Source organism: Ipomoea triloba, chromosome 11 (assembly GCF_003576645.1).
Source record: "Ipomoea triloba cultivar NCNSP0323 chromosome 11, ASM357664v1".
Taxonomy (NCBI): domain Eukaryota; kingdom Viridiplantae; phylum Streptophyta; class Magnoliopsida; order Solanales; family Convolvulaceae; genus Ipomoea; species Ipomoea triloba.
In genome coordinates, this window is record NC_044926.1 from 16829202 (window position 1) to 16849854 (window position 20653).

At 37.8% G+C, this 20653-nt stretch overlaps 1 protein-coding gene across 1 annotated transcript in view; it reads left to right on the forward strand.

Annotated features, from left to right (window-relative positions):
- The first annotated feature begins 624 nt into the window (after positions 1-624).
- The window catches only part of LOC115997375 (MADS-box transcription factor 6-like), a 37614-nt gene continuing 17585 nt past the window's right edge, over positions 625-20653 (forward strand). The window contains exons 1-3 of the mRNA XM_031236920.1: positions 625-838; positions 4872-4950; positions 7229-7290. Of these exons, the coding sequence (XP_031092780.1) occupies positions 657-838; positions 4872-4950; positions 7229-7290 (323 nt within the window). The 5' untranslated portion in view covers positions 625-656. The remainder of the gene's footprint in view (positions 839-4871; positions 4951-7228; positions 7291-20653) is intronic.

Consider the following 20653-nt stretch of genomic DNA (forward strand, 5'->3'; position numbering starts at 1 on the left):
ACCCGTCTCACGAATAAGGATCCGTGAGACGGTCTCACACAAGTGTGACTCTAGGACAAAAAATGAAATTTGAAACTAAGATACATACCACAAGAAATTATTCTCGTTAAGAATCAAGCTAAATTCATAATAAACTACGGAGTATTTTTTTTGTTAAAAGTATCACTAGGGTCTCAAATTTAACTACCGCCTCATTAATCTATTATTGATTTATTGACATCCATATTCAAATTAAAAGGCTCTTAACAAAAAACCTAAGTGATCTCAATTTCGTTGAATTATATTAATCCTAAGCACAAAGGACCTCGTCCCTAGAGTCATTATGAGGTAAATCGCGAGTCGCACAATCAGCCTATCGATCAGATCCTAGTCTTCATGTGCACACAAGAGATCCAATCCATACCTTCTAACATGGTTTTTTTTAATACATAATCCCAGTGGGATTCGAACCTCCACACTGCTGCCTCTAGTGTGTGTACAAAAATGACGAAATGCATGCTAGACCTTAGGTTGATACCATTATATAAATGCAGCTAGATAGGATGCGCACCTTCATCCACTCATAGAAACTAGCTAGAATAAGCCTTAGAGAGAAGTTCAAAAAAGAAAAGCACAAAGAATAAGAGAAATTAAAGAAGCAAACAAAACAGGGCGGAATGGGGAGAGGGAAAGTAGAATTGAAGAGAATAGAGAATCCAACTAGCAGGCAAGTGACCTTCTCCAAGAGAAGAAATGGGTTGCTGAAGAAAGCCTATGAGCTCTCCGTACTTTGTGATGCAGAAGTTGGCCTTCTCATTTTCTCTCCCACTGGAAAGTCATACCACTTTGGCAGCCATGAGTGAGTAGCTACTTTTCTCTATTCATCTCTGCAATTTTAATTTATGATTTTCTGGGATTAATTTTTTGAACAAAGTATTCAATATATACTGGACTCTTTTTTTATATGCTTTAAATATTCCTCCAACAATATTTTCATCTTCGATAACAAACTGATAATTTTATCTTGAATTAAAAAATAAAAAAATAAAAATAAAAACACTACCTGCAAGAGGGGAATGGGCAGTTGATATATATATATATATATATATATATATATATATATATATATATATATATCCAAGTTTCAGTGCAGCCGCACCTTAATGTGCGGCCGTACCATTAAGTATGTAAAAACGTACAATTGTGTTAGGAAATGCACAACAATAAAATGCACCACAAAACACACCATACACACAAAAAAAATGTATCATACCTAATGGTGCGTTTCTGAACACTGTGTGGTGCATTTATGCGTACCTAATGGTGCATTTTGTGGTGCATTTCTTTGTTTTGAGTTTCCTAGCACTATTGGTATGTTTTTAAATAATTAATGGTGCGGCAGCACATTAAGGCCTCGGCGCATTTAAGCTGACATATATATATATATATGCGCGCGTGTCATGCTTTAAATATTCCTTCAACAATAATTTCATCTTCAATAGCAAGCTGATGATTTTAGTTTGAATTAAAAAGAATAACATTACTTGGACAAAAATCACTTCTATTTGACTAACTCAAATTGAGGCGGGCCAATAATTCATTTGTAATTAATGAATATAAAATTTTGTAAAGTAATATTTATTACAAGTTATGAATAACTACGTGAATATAAATTTATTTGTTTTAGTCCATGTCAGATTTTTGGTGTAAATAGTTTTTTTTTTTTTTTTGACAAAAAGTAACATATATGAACTTATTTTGTAGCATAACTCAAATGGTGTCTAAGTAGCCAAAAATATCATCAGAATTTAAGCTTGTTAACACCAGCAGATAGGTACAAAACACGAAATTCAGCAAAAAAAGGAAATGATCAATAACTTCATGAGTGTAAAATTTGAAAGAGTTAATACCCAATTTTGTCTCTCAACTATTAGGATTTCATTACTTTGGTCCTCAACTTCCAAACTTGCTCAATTTTGTTATACCGTGGACCATGACAATGCATTATGGACTATGGGTCATGGCTGATACTGCAGTTGTGTTGAATGGATACTGCAGTTATGTTGAACTGATACTGCAGTTGTGTTAAAAGGAAACTACAATTGTGCGGAACAGAGGCCATTTCATCCGTCTGGAACTGTAGTTGTGTTGAACTGATACTGCAGTTGTATTGAACGGATACTGCAGTTCTGTTGAACGGATGAACGACCTCTGTTCCGCGCAAGTGCAGTTTCCTTTCAACACAACTGCAGTATCCATTCAACACAACTGCAGTATCAATCATGACCATGGTCCACAATATAATTTGCACAATTTTATATCTAACTATGAAATTGTTAACTAAAATAGTTTTAATCAGGACTATTTTGATTTGGATCGGACAAAGGACTATTTTAGGTCAAAATTACATAATTGGGAATGAAATTTAGCAAGTTTGAAAGTTAAGGCTAAAGTGGTGAAATCATAATAGTCGAGAGATCAGGGTATTAACTCAATTTGAAATTAAATATTTTAAATTTATTAGTTATACTGAAAATATCATGTTTTATTTGGTTATTTCGAGACATTGATTGGTCAGTCATTATTGATGTTATTGAGGAGTGATGATTGCCATACATTTATCTATAAGTTTTACTTTATTTTTAATTTCATTTCACTTGTTCGGTTTCCTCTTCGATAAAAATGGAACTCATTCAATTTTTAGAATATAATTCTTAAATTAATAAATTTAATGTTAACAAACAAAATTTATATATATTTAAAAATCACATTTAAAATATTATTAAACAAAAAAAATATTATAAGAAAATTGGACAAAAAAGATTATTTTTAAGCAGAGGTGATCTAGTTTTGGATTTTTAATCTATTTTTCAATATCATGAAAATCTCAACTGTCTAGTGTTAATCAATTTCAACGTTATATGGGACACAGTAACATGAGAATCTCCTACCAAGAGAAAAAAATTAAGAACCAATCTCAATCATTTATCTCAAAAAATCTAACAAATTTGATACAATTTGAGAAAAAAACTTATCTAACTTTAAAAGTGTAATTTTTAACAATATAGAATGCAATTTTCAATAGTACGAGTCAATATTTAGATAAACACTAAAACTTAAACAAAAGAAAAAAATTTAAATCTTAAATTGTAAATACTAAACCCTTTGCCAGTAAAAAGTGGACTCATAAACCAAACTAAAAAAAAAAAAAAAAAAAAAAAAAAATAAAAAAAAAAAAAAAAAAAAAAAAAAACAAAATAAAAAAAAAAAAAAAAAAAAAACAATAAATCATAAATAAATAAATAAATAAAAAAAACTAAACAATAAACTCTAAAGATATTTCTAAATACATTGCATTTTTAACTACTCAAAAGTACATGGTATAATGTTGAAAAATGCACATCATAGTGTTGAAAATTACACTTTTAAAGTTAATGAAAATTATCAAAAATGTCATTGCAATTTTTTTTCTCCTTACTCTAGAACCATTAGATCTTGTCATAGCTTTCTCTTGAAAACAAACTCTTATCAATTTCTTCAACAAGTTCTTATCTTATTACAAGGTCGTTGTGGTGGTAGTGATGGTGATGGTGGTGGTGTTGGTGGTGGTGGTGGTGTTGTAGGGGTGGTGGTTGTTGTTGTTGTGGCGGTAGTGGTGTAGTGGTGGGGCGACCGGTGATGGTGTTGGTGGTGGTGGTAATGGTGGTGTTGGTGGCGGTGGTGGTGGTGGTGATGGTGATTTTGGTGGTTTTGTGGTTGTGTGATTGTGGTGGTTGTGATAATAATAAATATTTTCTTTTAACTTCATTTTTCTTTAGTATCCAAACACGAGAAAATCCAGAAAATGACTTCCGAAAATCATTTTCTGCATTTCAAAATGGACCCTAAAACTCATTTTAATTTCCAATTCTAATTTCGATACTCCAATCGAACGCATCCATGTTTTTATTATAAATAGAAAATGACACTTTTTCCCCTTGAATTATATGCTTATAGCACTTTTTTTCCTCCTGAATTATTCTTGTATCCACATTAGCCCTTGAATTATTTTATAAGTGGCGGTTTTTTCTCTGATATATTAAATGGACATTTTTACTATTAAAATAAAAAATTTATTTATTTATCTTTTCCAACAAGCTACTGCTTATATGTAGACCACAGTTCGGTTCGAACCAAACCAGACACTATAGCAACTGAATTGAAAGATTCCGGTTATGATTCAAAACCGAAACCCAACATTTTGGGTTTCAGTTGTATTAAAATCACGAATTGGAAAAACTAGATCCTGAATTGTTAACCAGCGGTTCAAAATCATAACAACTAGCATTAATTAGCTGAAAATCAGAATTATAATATTTACAAATTGTGTATGTTCTTTTTCGTATTAATTCTAATTCTTACATATATATATATAAGTAGATATGATCACAATTCATTTCTAATTTTGAATCACTAGTTCACAATTCCAAACCTAGTTCAATTTTTTAAAACATTCTATTTTTTATTTTTAAAATAGTTTACATTCAACAATTAATGTATTGTTTTCAGTTTCGAACCGGAGCCGGCAATTCCGGTTCGCGATTTTGAACCAAGTCATGGGCATCCCTACATATAAGCAATAATTTGTTGGAAAAGAAAAATAAATGAAATATTTATTTTAAGGATAAAGATGTCCATTTAACACATCGAGGGGAAAAACCGTCACTTTTATAATAATTGAGGGGCTAACGTGGATACATGAATAATAATTCAGGAGAAAAAAAATTCTATAAGTATATAACATGGAAAAAAAGTTTTATTTTCTCTATTATACAACTAGTATATGATTTGATAGAAACATATAATACAATATATGAATTGTTAATATAGCAATATTGATACGATGAATGCAGCATGGATGGGACGATTGCAAGATACAAGAGAGAAGTAGGGCTTTCTATATCCAATGAACGAGGGTTACGACAAACTCAGGTATTCTGAGAGTTCTATACTCTCAAATTTTACTCTTTTATTTTTATTTCATGACTAGTTTTATACGCGCATTGCGCGTATGGGTTAATGCCCAATGTTTATATTTAAATAAATATTTGAATGTATATCAATGCAAGATTATATAGGAGAAGTTTATACATGGGTAATTGAACGTCGATTTTTTTTTATTTAAATCTAACTCAAAGTATATGAATCCAAGATAATATAGAAAATTCATTATAATTATTACTAAAATAAATGTTTGCAACCTTGTAAAATCGATAGTCTAAATATTTGGTCTAAAAATGATAGTCTAACTAAATACTACTTTTAATTTGAATTTTTCTATGTGTTCTTAATTTTCTTTTGAGTAACATTGTCATTGTCTTCATCTTTACTATTTGTTCTCTTCCTTTTTGTTGGTAGAGTGTTATTTGCAATTCGGTTATCGTTGGTAGTTGTTGAATGAGTTATTGTGGATAAAGAAATCCCTAGTTTAAGAAAAAAGATTAAATTAATTAATAAAAATTTGAAAATTTAAAATATTATGTATTCCAAAGATATTAAAAGATAGTTTCTCGCTTCAATTTGCTGGGTAATGGGTTATTTGAGTACTTTCATTGTCAACAAATTCTCCCAAGTAGTTAATATGATTGGTTTCAAACTATTCTTTTTAATTTTTTTCATGGTATTAAAGAAATACATATGTATCATTTTTTTGTGTAACTACTAATTTATGTAATTCAATAAGAGTAAAATAGAGTGATTCCGCTTCAATTTGTTGGGTTATTTGAGTACTCTCTTTGTCAACCAATTCCCAAGTAGTTAATATAATTAGCTTCAAATTATTTTAAATTTTTTTTCATAGTATTAATAAAATACTTGGTAAATAAATATATAACATTATTTTATACTATAACTTTGATATTTAATTACAAGATATTGTAAAAATAAGATAATTGATAATGTAATGAATATCAATTGATAAATTTGAATGTAAAGAATCTTTGCATGAGAGAAAATAAAGACAATATAACTAATGAAATTATTTCTCTTATTTAATTTAATTTTTTGATAATGAATAATTTTTTCAAATAAAGGTATTGTAGACACATAATTCTAAATTAAAGAAATACATATGTATCATTTTTTGTTGTAGCTACTAATTTATTTAATTTAATAAGAGTAAAATAGAATGAGAAACTTAATTATGTCAAATTTGATTGAGATGAGGTTCGAACCTAAGACCTTTCTTATAGAAATTAATGGGTAAGTTAAAAGTTAACGGAATATTAACGGAGAAGAGAATATTTAACGGAAAACTTAACGGATAATCATAAAAGTAAGGTTAAATTAGGTAATCTATATTAATAATATTAATCTGAATTATCTTAACCATCTATTTGATTAAATAATTCATCTGAACCATCTATTTGATTAAATAATTTGACCGCCATTTTTTCTACCCATTTTAGGCCTAACTTTCTTTGGCTCTTATTAGTATAGTAGATATGACAAATAAAAATTAAATATTTTTATCATGTAGGTCCAATGAAAAGTGTCTACATTATTAAAAATTTATAAGAGGGAGTAAAAATTGTGAATAAAAAATGGGAGTCTATGTAGTATTTTTCAGTATTCTAAAACACTCCCTGTTTTGGACTATGGTCCATAGTATAATTTGCGTTTTGGCCCCCTTATGGTTTTTCTTCCTTTTTTTTATAATAATAATAATAATAATAATAATAATAATAATAATAATTATTATTATTATTATTATTATTATTATATGCTCTTTTGGCTAATTTTACATATTAATTACTAATCTTAAAAAGCTAATTTTACGAAATACTCCGTATTTTTTTTATAAATCGCTGATACAATCTCCTAGTCAAATCTGCTACCACAATCTGCTATCTGCTAATCGCTAACCGTTGATTCGAAACAAGGCCAAATGAATTAATAGGTTGATCTTACATGTCAATTCCTTATTCTTGAATTATTAAATAATAGTTCTGGTTTTATTAAATTTAATTATGCTTAATAAGATTCTCTGATATTTAAACTTTTGTAGCATTTACATAGCTCAAAAGTCCTTTAATTAGAAAATTGATTGGGTTTGATTCGTACTAAGAATGTTAGTGAGTTGAATTTTTTTTTCTTATTATTTGGTGTAATTAAATTTATTTATTGACTTATATACTCATCTTTTTAAATAAGAAAAATGTAAAATTCAAAGAGTAAAAATCTTTAACTTCTTGCATTCAAATGGCCTCAGGTAGGGAGGAATGAGATTGAGGACATGAAAAGAACGTTGGAAAGTCTAGAAGAAAGAGATAAGTGTGTAAATTTCACTTTACTATTTATGCATTATGTGATAATGTCAATATACTGCTCAATTTTTATTTTTATTTTTATAAATTCTTTTATCATAAGGTTTAGGGTTTAGGTCTACGTTGAAATCATATTAATAATATTTTAAAATTATAGTATTGTATATAAAAATATGATGCAGTAATGATAAAGTCATTCGCTTCTTCTTCTTCTTTTTTTTTGGTTTTTTTTTTTTTGAAAACTTTTTTTTTTTTGGTTAAATGAGCATAAATCAAACATAAAAAAAAGGTAGATAAATGTCTAAAGCAGGTCAACTTTTGTCAATAGATCACATATATGATTTGATTTTCTTTAAAAGTGAACTCCATGGCCTATTGAACCTCACCTTAAGGAGCATCTTAGCCCAATGGACATAGTTACAGTTGTTATGTCATGGACGCGGGTCCACCTTGCAAAGTGGACCCAAGTCCATGTTCACAGTTTTAGTATTATATGTTCACAATGTTAGAACTTTATGTTCACAGTTTTTTAACTCTACGTTCACAATTTTTGAACTCTATATTCACAATTTTTGAACTCTAAGATCACAATTTCAGAACTCTATGTTCATAATTTCATAACTCTATATTCAATAGTATAACACAATTTTTGAATCTATATAACAAAATTGTGAATATAGAGTTCAAAAATTGTGAATAGAGTTCACAAATTGTAAATTTTGAGTAATGTTATTTTGTATATTAAAATTTAAAATTGTAAATATAGAGATTTAAAATTATGAATATAGATATCTAAAATTATGAACATAGAGTTTTTAAATTGTGAACATGGACTTCGGTCCCGGGTCCATGGCATAATTTGCCACATAGCTAATTAAGTCAAACCCATCATCCTTACTAGTAACACGCAGAGTTGAACTTCAATTTTTCTCACTTAACAGGCATATTGAAATGTAAAATTTCCAAGTGTTATTCCATCATATTTAAAATAAGAAGATCAATCCATTTTAAACTAACATAGTGTCCTTATGTTGATATAGTTGATACCGTGCTAGAAAAATATTACGGAGTATATTTCTTATGGTGGTAGAGAGTCACAATTATGTAGTCTCAACTCATGAGGCCTAACCGCTTACAACTTTATTTCACTTTACTCATGCAACATATTCACATATCTCATACATAAAGTATATGAATAGTAAACTCAATATCGGTCATGGACTTCTAAATGGTCCAAATTTGAGCTAGTGAATTTTGACAATGCACAATAATTTATGAAAATTAAATCTTATCTATTACATATAAGTTTTCATCATACATATCCTTCTGGTCTTCAACACTTGAAGCCTTCAGGATCATTGTACATACATTTTCTATCTACCAGATATGGAACACATATTTCGGGTGAGAGATTTGCATTAAAATAATAGATAAGAGGCACGTATGCCCCAATTTTAATTAATCACAAAAACAGTAATACATAAAATAAATCACATTCATTTGAGGGTTCTAAGTCAATGACCAAATCCATAGTGATGGTTCTAAGGTATCATGATAGCGGACGAGAAAGGATACTCACAATATTATTATCAGGGTGTGGTGCCCAATAAAATGCGTACAAAATCAAAGGTACCGACCCAAGAAATGGCGGCCCAAATAGTGAATAAATAAATAATAGGATATATGACTAGTGAATAAATGCAATAAAACAAGGAATTAAGTGACTGACAAACAAATAGAATAAATAAATAATAAATAAAACCTTGACTGATGATTGACCTCTGTCCCTTTAGTGAGATGACAAAGATTTGGACCACCCAACTGGAGAAGTCTTCGTGCTTTTGATTGATGTCCTAAACAAACCAAGGTCTAGCCTTTTATACTACCAGAAGACTCCTCCTGGGCAACCACATGTATGGCCATCCTCATACGCACACATCATCCACCCATGTGTCCCTGTCAGTACCCCCTTACTTCATGGCACACTCGTACCCATCGTACACGCCCATCCTCCATGCATGTGTTGTCGTCCGCCATACCCTAGGCACATACACCCGTACCCCCAGCCGCCATATACCCATACCCACCGTCACACACATATACCCATCCCCATGCATTTACTGTCGTCCACCCACACCCTAGCCACCATACCTCCTACCTTATCCAACTGTCATACCCCTACCTTATCCAACCGTCATACCCCCTACCTTATCCAACTGGCATATAATATTAGGTAAGCCAAGCCCAAACTCCAATATTCCATAATAAGTCCCCCAATTTCTTTGGTTGTCTTTAACGAGCAAAGAGAGTATCGACAGTCTTCACTTTCTACATGCATCGATGCTCTCGACTCCTGAAAGTTGTTAATCTTTTATAGATAGCTCGGTGTTTAGTTTCTATAGCCTGTTGATCGTTAGGATGACTCAAATCTCACACTTACCTTGTAATACATAGATACCTACCAGAAAAAGATAGAGATACTACTACCTTCATACCGCGCAAGCTTGGCGAGATGCCATGCCGCGAGGGCTAACCTAGTAGTCCATCGAGGAGAGGAATATATCAATCGCATCGACCACCGAGAAGCGGGATAGTGCATGTCGACCACGGAGAAGCGGGATATATAATAAGCTGACCGTTGCAGGTCCAAGTGCAAATGTGTACACTTCGGGTTTAGGGGTCGCGTCGCCTTAACTTAGTGTAATCGTGTATGGGCTGCTTACTACCTCATGCGAGCACCACACACTTTTTTTTTACCGCAAGGTGGAGATACGTATTTTTGGGATTTAAGGACCGCATCCCCTTAGCCTAGAAATACATATAAGCGTGTGGGCTGCCTATTGCCTAATGCTAGTACCACACACTTTTTTTTTCCTTTCAAATGCACGCTGGGTTGCGTACCATGCCTTTCATACTTAGGTAGAGATACATATTTGTTGGGTTTAGGGATCGCGTCCCCTTAGCCCAGAAATACATATAAGCGTGTGGGCCGCCTACTACCTCATGCTAGCACCACAAACTTTTTTTTTCTTTTTTTCTTTTTTTCTTTTTTTTTTAGATGCACGTTGGGTTGCGTACCATGCCCTGCATACCTAGGTGAGGGTGTGCAAATCGAGCCCAGGACTACGTCTTGGCTCCGTGCGGGGTTTGTAGTAAAGGAATTCTTAACATAGAAGTAAAATAATCATTTATTCAAACGCATGTGTACGTACAAATTTTATAATTGCACCATATGAGGTGTTTCCCTCTTAAAGCTCATCTACTCCGCCCCCAGCTTGAGTCATTTAAAGAAACGCTTCAGACGATGTGCATTCTAGAGACGGCTAATGGAACGTGTTTCCTTGTTGGGGCCCACTGGTCTCCCTCCTGAATGATTTCCTCGTGCAAATTCTGTGTAACCCCCATCCTTATCTTTACCTGTCGAACCATGCTAGATGGATCCAACGTTGCTTCCTCTAGTTCTACGTGCAGTTCTGGGCCTTTCTTTAATTGTTCTTTTCTCCACCTTCTTTTCCACGAAATGCACGAGCAATTGTTCTTCCCCCATTTTCTGGCAATCTTTCTACTAGCACTCGCGGGGCAAATGTTGGTCTACATGCACCATTCTGATCCCCACAAAAGTGTGGAATTTCAAGCACATGTGTTCCATTGACAAGATTCCTCTTACGTCTACCAACCTAGGCCTTCCCAAAATGATGTTGTGAGCACAAACTATTCTTACCACCACAAAATCCATTTCTATTTCTTTTACGTTCGTGGGAGTATCCAGCTCCACGGGTAGCCGTATTGACCCTTTGGTTTCGATTGTATCACCGGTGAATTCGTCGAGCGGGATTCTAATTGGTTGGAGCTGATCCTGAGCGGGCCTCAACTTCACGAATACATTGTGATACATGAAATTTATGCTATTCCCTGTGTTTATTAGAACCCGTTTTACAAGAGTCTCGTTGATTCCCATCGAGATAACCATAGCATCCTTGGATGAAGCCCCACTACTTCGAAGGTTACTATCCGAGAAAGTGATAGTTTCCCATTGTAGCTTCTTCGAGACGGATGTTTCTTCTACAGACCCTACATATTTTTCTTCATCCTCAATCGATTGCCATCCCCCAAAAGTTACATTTATCATCGGGTGCTTACCTCTGTCCCCGACTTCCTTCGTAGGTTTCTCTTTAGTGGGATTCAAATGATTGGAGGGTTCAGTTGTTTCCCCCTTTCGCACATTTCTAATATGCATCATACTCCAATCTATGAAATTTCCCAACTGACATGATTGGATGAGGGCCTCTATTTCCTTCCTCCAAGCTTGGCACTCATCCATGTTGTGCCTATATTGACGATGAAAATGATAATATTTCTCTCGGACAAAGGTCAGGATGCCTTTGTCGTGCTAGTCAGGAGCCTTGACCATTTGACATTCCTCAGAAGATGCAAGAAGTTCATTGGGTTGCACATTGAGGAGAGGTGAGGGGAATCGTGAGCGATGCCCTCACGGGGGGATGTGGTACCCATGGAAGGGGTACCCTGTGGATCCCAATCGGGTAATGGGAGTTGACATCTATCATAGATTTCCCTCTTCTTATGAAATTCTCTTTTGCATGTGGGTTCGTTCCCTTTTTCTTAACTGGTTTCTCAACCCGGGGTTTCTTCGAGGGGATTTGTTCTCCACTCTTCTTGAGCTGGTTCGCCTCTTCTGCCTCCGCATATCTATCAGCCTTTGCCATAAGAGTGGCATAAGTTCTTAGACTTTTGAGTCTCAAACTCTTATAAAGTTTTCCAACCATTAGGGCGTCCACGAACATAACAATGGCCGATTTGTCATCTATATCATCTACGCCCGCCTCTTCTGCTCACTAGCGGACTAAGAAGTCTATCAAAGATTCTCCTACGCCTTGTTTCACAGTGGTGAGATGTGTAAAGTGTTTCTAGTTCTTCTTTCCCCTAAAAAATGAGTGATGAACTTTACAGCCAGGTCGTGGAAAGAACTAACGATGTTTCCCTTAAGACTCGCGAACTAGCATTGGGCTTGGCCCGTCAAGGTTGAAAAGAAGGCTCTACACATCACGGCCTCTAAGGATCACATTAGCATCATAGTGTTGGTCCCAAGGGGATGGGGTACAAGTCTAGAGGGGGGGGGGGTGAATAGACTTGTATAAGTTTTTGCAAATCTTTTCAACCTCTCGTGTGTATTGAACTTAGGATGTTTAGGTTCGATACCTCACGAGGTGAAGACAAAGTTTTATGCGCAGCGGAAATGTTATCCCCTTTTAGTTAGCACGAGTTCGAGTTAGTTCGAGAAGTGCGTTTATATGCAGTGCAATCGAGAGGTTAGCGAGAGATAAAAACAGTAAGTAAATGCAAGAAAGATTTTTAAGTGGTTCGGCCAACCCGCCTACGTCCACTCTTCTTCCAGAAACTCCCTGGAAGGATTGCACTAAAAACTTCCCTTATTTAGTACAATATCGAGCGCTTGAGCTTTGATCACGAATCCCGCCTCAAGCCTCAGGTTTTTCGCCCCGCTTCTTGTTACTCCACCTCTCGAGCACTTGACCTTTGATCACCAAGCCCGCGTCAAGCCTCAGGATCTTCACAAGACAGCTCCCAGGTTACTCCGCCTCTCCAAGGTCTTTCTCCCCGCTTCCAGCTACTCCACCTCTCGAGCACTTGACCTTTGATCACCAAGCCCGCGTCAAGCCTCAGGTTTCTTTCACTCGGACAGCTGCCAGGTTACTCCACCTCTCTTGCTTAATCCAAAGCAAGGTGTTTTTGGTTGTCACAGTTGAATGTAACAGACTCCAATCTGACCACAAGCTATCGTTGAATCAACTTCGATGTAGAGCAGCTTCGGTCACCTTCTGGATGTATAACAGTTTAAGCTTTGTAACTCTCTTGAAACACTAAGATGTGTTTTCTCGCTATTTTGAATATCAGGATGATATTCCAAGTTAACCACTTGCACTTTGAACGTTTTAGACAGACACTTCTTAAGAATTTCGAACCCCTTCACTTCACTTCCCTTCTTTTTCTCTTCTCTTTTTTTTTTTGTGTCTTTACGTCCTTATATATGAGAGTAGAGGAATAATTCCGTTGGAGGGAAAATTATTCCGTTTGAAATTTGTCTCCCATGCTGATCATGGGTCTTGCATATTTTCAGCATATTTCATGGAGTGGTGATCTTGTAACTTGAACCTCTTTGTCTTGTAGTGAATATTCCATAGTTCACTTTCTTGAGTCCATGCTCCACTTTCGTCTTTTGGTAAAAGTTACTCTTTTTATATTCCCATTATTCCTTGTTTGTAGGGAATCAGACCACTTCAGCATTGGTGCACCTTTTGACCGTTTGTGGTGGAAATCTGACGTGTCATCCATTTCCGCCCATTTTGAAATCTTCACGTTCGGCACCTCTTCATTATTCCATCTCCATGATATTCTTCTTCTCCAGACTTTAAGTATGACCGTCATTCAGCTTTGTTGGAGAATTGTTAGTGTATCGAGACCAAGGTTGATATCTTGATTGCTTAATGTCTCGAACTCAAATATCGAGAGGTCTATCTCTCGAACTCTGTTTATGTCTCGAACTGGATAACTGTATCGAGAGGTCCTACCTCTCGAACTCTGCTTATGTCTCGAGACTTAGTTGATGTCTCGCAGACCCTTATTCCTCCAGTGTTGTCCCATGCTTTCTTCTGATCTGTCTATATGATTACAATACACGAGACTTCTAAGATGTTCAAACAAATTTCCCTCAAGCTTAAATATTTTCCGAGTTGAGCTCAAAGTTACCCGGTTGTATTTTCGCTCTTGGTTTACTTGTCGAACTTACAGCGTTTTTGCCTATGCATCGAGACTTGGGGATTTCTACTTAACAGTTGGTATCATCAAAACCTATTACATGATGTTCCTAACAATTTCCCCCTTTTTGATGATGCCAACACTTATACTTACTCTATATGGCTGATTTGATAGAAAGAATTAACAAGGATTTTATTTTTCAGCGCATATGGTAAGTTTGACAAATACTCTACTAAAACATGAATAATAGAGCTCACGCAACACCCCCAGCAAAAGATATATCTATGATTATAAAAGGGAATGTTTACAAAGCAGAGTTTAGTAGACCACGAACAACATAGATATCAATACATTGAAATGAGATGGAGTTTGGACCACGAGAGCTTACTTCTTGTTGGCTTTCCTTTTCTTGTTAATGGCTTCTCGTGTCTTGATGGGGTCTTTCGGATTTACCAGGCTTAAGTATTCATCTGTGACATCTAGATGCCTGTAGTTCCTGTAGGCTTCCCCCACGAACTCACCATCAATTACTCCATCTTTCCACCAAGCAATACATTCTTCTGGAGACATATTGCTGTGTGTAGATATCCCAGTGATTTTCAGAAGCTTGAATATCTCCAGAGTCAGAATTTGTTCAGTGTCTTCTCTGTTCCCAAACTTAAAGTTTGTCATGAGAAGATCTATCTTCCTTTCTTCTTCTGACTGTCGTTCTTGTCTTTTTCTTCTTCTTTCTCTGTCCTCTTCTCTCCTTCTCTCCATTTCCAGTGTACGCTGGACCCTTAGGTTTTCTGCCTGTTTAGCATCCTCCACTGCTTTGCTCATGATTCTTGGTATTTTTGGAGGTGGTCCAGCTGGTTCACTTGCTGAAGATCTATCTTCCTTTCTTCTTCTGACTGTCGTTCTTGTCTTTTTCTTCTTCTTTCTCTGTCCTCTTCTCTCCTTTTCTCCATTTCCAGTGTACGCTGGACCCTTAGGTTTTCTGCCTGTTTAGCATCCTCCACTGCTTTGCTCATGATTCTTGGTATTTTTGGAGGTGGTCCAGCTGGTTCACTTGCTGAAGATCTATCTTCCTTTCTTCTTCTGACTGTCGTTCTTGTCTTTTTCTTCTTCTTTCTCTGTCCTCTTCTCTCCTTTTCTCCATTTCCAGTGTACGTTGGACCCTTAGGTTTTCTGCCTGTTTAGCATCCTCCACTGCTTTGCTCATGATTCTTGGTATTTTTGGAGGTGGTCCAGCTGGTTCACTTGCTGCCCTTTTCTTGCCCGTGGTATTCCCTTTCTTTTTCTCTTTATTTTCCCCCTTGTTGGCATCATCAGCACGGGAGAGGAGTGTGGACATACCTTCGAAGATTGCTTGAAGTTGGGCAGGGACTTGGTTCGACAGGTCATCTAGTATGGCCTTCATCACATCCTGTCGAAGTTCACTGGAATATTGGAAGGCTCGAAGCTCTGCTCGCATCTCGGCTAATTCAGCCCTCGCACTTGCAGCCTCTGCTCGAGCTACAGCGGCTTCATCAGTGGCTTTCCGTGCTGCATCCTCAGCCCATATCGCATGTTCGAGAAGTTCGGCATGACGGCCTTGGGATTCACTTGTGCCAGCAGCAGGCATTGCAGCATTGCGGACCACAGCGAGTATTCTTTCGAGCTGAGCCATCTTCTGAGATTGATCAGCCATGAATTGACGCACTTCGCCAATGAAGACTTCTTCGGCCTGTTGATCATAGTCAGAAGTAGGAGATGAGGATCGAGATGTACCTTTCGTCGGAGGGGACTTGGGTGCTTCCAGATTTCCACCCATGACTTGCAATTGCGAGTCCACCTCTCGATTTAACGTCTGAGGATCCACAGGGACACAAGGTTCAGAGCTCGAAGGTAGCTCCATGTCAGGTGCTTCCCGGTTTCCACCTGAGGGATGGATCACTTCTTGCTCCTCACCTCTCGAACCTGGAGCCTCAGCTTCAGCAACTGTGGAGATAGGGTCAGCCAGAGAGTGTTCTTCGGTATTGGACGCTTCCCTGTTTTCATCCAATAGAGGTTCCCCCTCAGCATCACCTCTCGAACCAGTGCTGGGAACTTTGTCATCTGCTGGTGAGGTTGGAGACGTAGTGTCGACAGGTGCTTCCGGGTTTCCACCTTCGATGGTATCATCAGTACTCCTCGAACCAGCAGGACTTGGGGCATTCTGCTCATGTTGCTCATTTGACTGCATTTCAGTCTGCTCCGATGAGTCTGGAATGATAATTATTTCAGGAGCAGTAGGAAAACCCGGCAGTGTGAGCAACGGAACTTCACCCTCTCGAATTGTCTGTGCTTCATCAGTAGTGGTCGAGGGTGTGGACTCAGGTGGTGGCAAAAGTAGAACGGTGTTAGGTGCCACTTGAAGTGCTTCAGAGGTCTCGGATTCACCTCTCGGAGCTTCTACCTGTTCGTCCAGAGCAGAGTTGCTGACTTGGGACAGTGGGATTGCGGCTGTTGCAATATCATCGTGAGCAACCCCAGAGGTCTCTCCTGGCCCTCTCGTGAACTCAACGTTCTGTCCCAAGGAGATGGCAGTGGCGAGCCTGATATCTTCTCGAAATCGTGCTTCTGTTTCAGGATCTTCTTCAGGCTCAGCTTCAACTTCTGGTGCTTCAACTGCTATGCTCTTCCCTTTATCAGTTCTTTCACTGTTCAGCTTCATTACTCGTGTTTCGTGGGCAAGATCCATCAGTTGTTGAGCTGGGATCTCGGAGATGCCCAACCACTGGAGTGCAAACTGCTCTTCTGCCTCCATTTCAGCTGCTTGACTCATCAATTGAGTGAAAGAACTGGTTCTCCAGTTGATCCACCTGATCACCCTGGAGAAGTCATCAAGAGTGGGTGCTTCCACTGCCAACTGAGTGGAAACTTCTTCATATAAGTCATCCCGCCCATCAGAGATGATTTCAGTAGCAGAGATTGCTTCGTCTATCTGAGCTGTGATCTCTCGACTATGCTCCAAGAGATCATCTCCCACCCTGACTGTGTAGTCTGTCTCTCGAACCATCTCACATGGTTCTTCTGCATCCCCTTGTACTGGATCACTGATCCCAGTACCTTCAACCTCTCGAGCCATCTCTCGAGATAAACCAACAGAGTCACCAGTACCCTCAGCAGTAATATCATCATTAACACACAAATCTCTTGACAGGGACCTGGTAGGGGGCACTCTCTCAACCTCAGTGGCCAGTGTAGCCTGAGGTTCCCCCTGGGCTTGTGCCCTGTCCTCGAAGGGTACTTGTATAACTGACGGTTCCACCTCTTGAACCCGGGTGACAGCAACAGTTTTGGCTTTCCTAGCCCTCTTTGGCAGATGAACCCTTTGTATCAGTACATCGAGAGGTTCATCATCAGAATTCTTTTCCTCGGTTTGGGCTTTCCTTTTGCCCCTTCCTTTTGGCTGTGAGGGAGAAGGTGCAGCCTTAACACCTTTAGTTTTGGGGATTAGAGATTTCGTCCTACCCATATAGGTATTTCGATGAATCTCTTTTCCTTCCCTCAGTTCAAAGCCCTTCAGGCTTAGGAGGAATTGAACAACAAAGCCGAAACCAACCTTTTTACTGATCGACAGGTTGGCGTTGGAGACTGAGCGCATCACTTGCTGTTGGAGGAAGTTGAAGATAATATGTGCCCAGTCCAACTTGTTGTTGTTCCAAATGGCATGGAGGATTTTGAGGAGGTCTAGACTAACCTCGTCAGTTCCGGACACCTTGCCGAGCACAAACTTCATGATTAGGTCGGCAGCGAGAGCAAACCTCTCCTTTAGGTGGTACTTGCGGAGGGCAGAGGATGCTCTGGGTGGTGCAGTCGCTAGTCGGATTTTCTCCCAGAAGGCTTGCTTGTCCAAGTCGTAATCCGATAGATGCTTGACTGCTTCCTCCGATGACGCGAAATCAAATGCCGCTCTGAGGTCACCTACAGATGTTGTGATGGGAAAATCATTAAAGCGGCTTTCGATTTTACCCTTCGTGACCTTGGCATTTGCGAACCATTCTGTGAAGTCGAGGGGGTGAATGGTCCGGTAGTCGTGCGTCATGTATTTCATCAGTCCTGCTTTCTCAAACTTCTTCAGGACTTTTTCCGCCATTTTTGGATTAGGGGAGTTGGTGATGAAGCCGTTTCTGTCAAGGATACTCCCCGCCTTGACTTGTTTGATCTGAGAGCGAATGTGTAGCAACTCCCTCTGATATGCGTCGGAAGATGAGGTTGACGTAGAGGATTGGGACGCCATTGATGAAGGTTAGATGTTTTGGAGGGAATGTGTATTACGTTTAGGATTTGGGGATTTTGGGTAAACGGTTTTATCTTGAATCCGGGTAAAGAAGAAGGATTTGGCTTTTATATCATGTGGATTCGGGTTGGATATATGGGTAGGGTTGAGAGCTTGACCCAAGGAAGGATACCGGTTTTCTTTAAAGAAGTAAAAGGTCAGAAATACCCCTAGTAACGGTCAGCGTATATGAAAAATAAGGGTATTTTTGGTAATTTAACAGAGCGGTTTTAGGTTCAGGATAGTGGGGTATTAAAGAATAGTAACTATATGAGCATGCTCCCACTTATCACGAAAAGATTTTTAAATATGGAAAACCGTCAGTAACCGGTGCCCACGTGGCTAGCATTAATATCCAAAGTTAGCCGTTCCCTTCATATATTCGTTGAACTTATCGGATTCACCTCTCGAAGGTGAATTGTCTTCCACATGAGTTTAAGGATCTTCCCCCTGAGTGATTGATCCCTAAACCTCCTTATTCCTCCGTCTTGATCTGGTTAAGGATCTTCCCCCTGAGTGATTGATCCCTAACCCTCCTTATTCCTCCGTTCAGAGATATCAGTTTGTTATCTTTCGAAGTGACCTCTCGAACTACCCTTCTTCGAGACATAACGTATATAGACAAACTGATCGGGTGACCTCTCGAACTACCTTTCGAACACAGATTGCGAGAGAAACAAGTTTGATTCATCTAAAAGATATCACTTGGAACATATCCTTAAGTTCATTTAGTGATTTCCAGATACATTACATATGAATCAATATCCTATTAGATTCCCTAGAAACTTTTGTTTGGCCTTGGTCAGCCTAATAGGAATCTATCGTTAAAGCAGGAACTAGCCATCTAAAGTCCTATTTGTCTAATAACAGAACTAGGGGTGGCTATTCCCTTTTCTTGTTCTTCTCTCCGGAGCTGCTTACTGTAGTTGGGAGTGACCATCTTCATCGCTAATCCTCTTAAGGTCTTTGGATTAGGTATGATCACCCCTTTGACTGCTGCTGACCTCAGAAAGTCCCATCTGGTCTTCCTCTCCATTTCCCTTGGTTCTCCATTTGGTTGAGGAAGGCCCTTTTCCAGAATGTGCAGCAGTAGGAGTCCCTCTTGTGCAAGACTCTCTTCCCGATTCCAGTATCCCATCGTTGTGGATCTCCTCGTATTTGGGGATCCATTCACCTTGGATGGGAATAGGATTCTTGCTTGGATTATCAGGAAGCTCCGTAATCTGTTCACCCTTCGTTGATTCTGGATAGTTTTCTCCTTGAAAATCTTTGGACTTGACTGCCGGTTTCTTTCCTCTATAAAAGAATGGAACATCATCTTTTCCTTTCTTTTTCTCCATGGGAAGTTGATGGTATGAACTTCTGAAAGAAACCCTCTTATTTATAGCCCAATAGGGTTACCACTGTTGAGTCACGGGATGCAATATGAATGACCATTCAATGCTTGTGTAACTCCAAAGCTGCCATAAAGTTGATGAAACCGCCCCTCACATGCGAAACAGTTCATGGCACTAAATACAAGAAGATAAGATTTGACCATTCATCCCAATTCTATCATTCCCAATTCTAACCTTAGTTGAGAGAATCTATTTTCACATAACGCTTTTGTGAAAATATCTGCTAGTTGCTCCTCCGTTGCAACATATTCCAAAATAATGTCCTTCCTCTCAACATGGTCTCGGATGAAGTGATACTTAATATCAATATGCTTTGTTCTAGAATGTAACACTGGATTGTGGGTGATGGCAATAGCACTTGTATTGTCACACATGATCTTAACCTCCTTACACTCAACCCCATAATCCAGTAATTGTTGCTTCATCCATAAAACCTGAGCACAGCAACTTCCAGCTGCTACATACTCTGCCTCAGCGGTGCTTGTAGCTATTGAATGCTGTTTCTTGCTAAACCATGAGACAAGTCTTCCACCTAGAAACTGACATGTCCCTGATGTGCTTTTTCGATCTATCTTACAGCCGGCAAAGTCCGCATCTGAGTAACCCATAAGTTCGAAAGATCCACCTCTCGAATACCAAAGTCCAACACTTTGCGTACCTTTGAGATATCTAAGAATCTTTTTAGATGCATTTAAGTGGCTTTCCTTAGGACTTGCCTGAAACCTAGCACATACACCTACTGCAAAGGATATATCTGGTCTACTAGCAGTTAAATAGAGAAGAGATCCGATGATACCTCGATATGTAGTTTGATCGACCTCTCGACCTTCACTGTCGACATCGATACGTAGAGAGGTTCCCATGGGTACTTTGACTGAGGATTTCCCTTCTATATT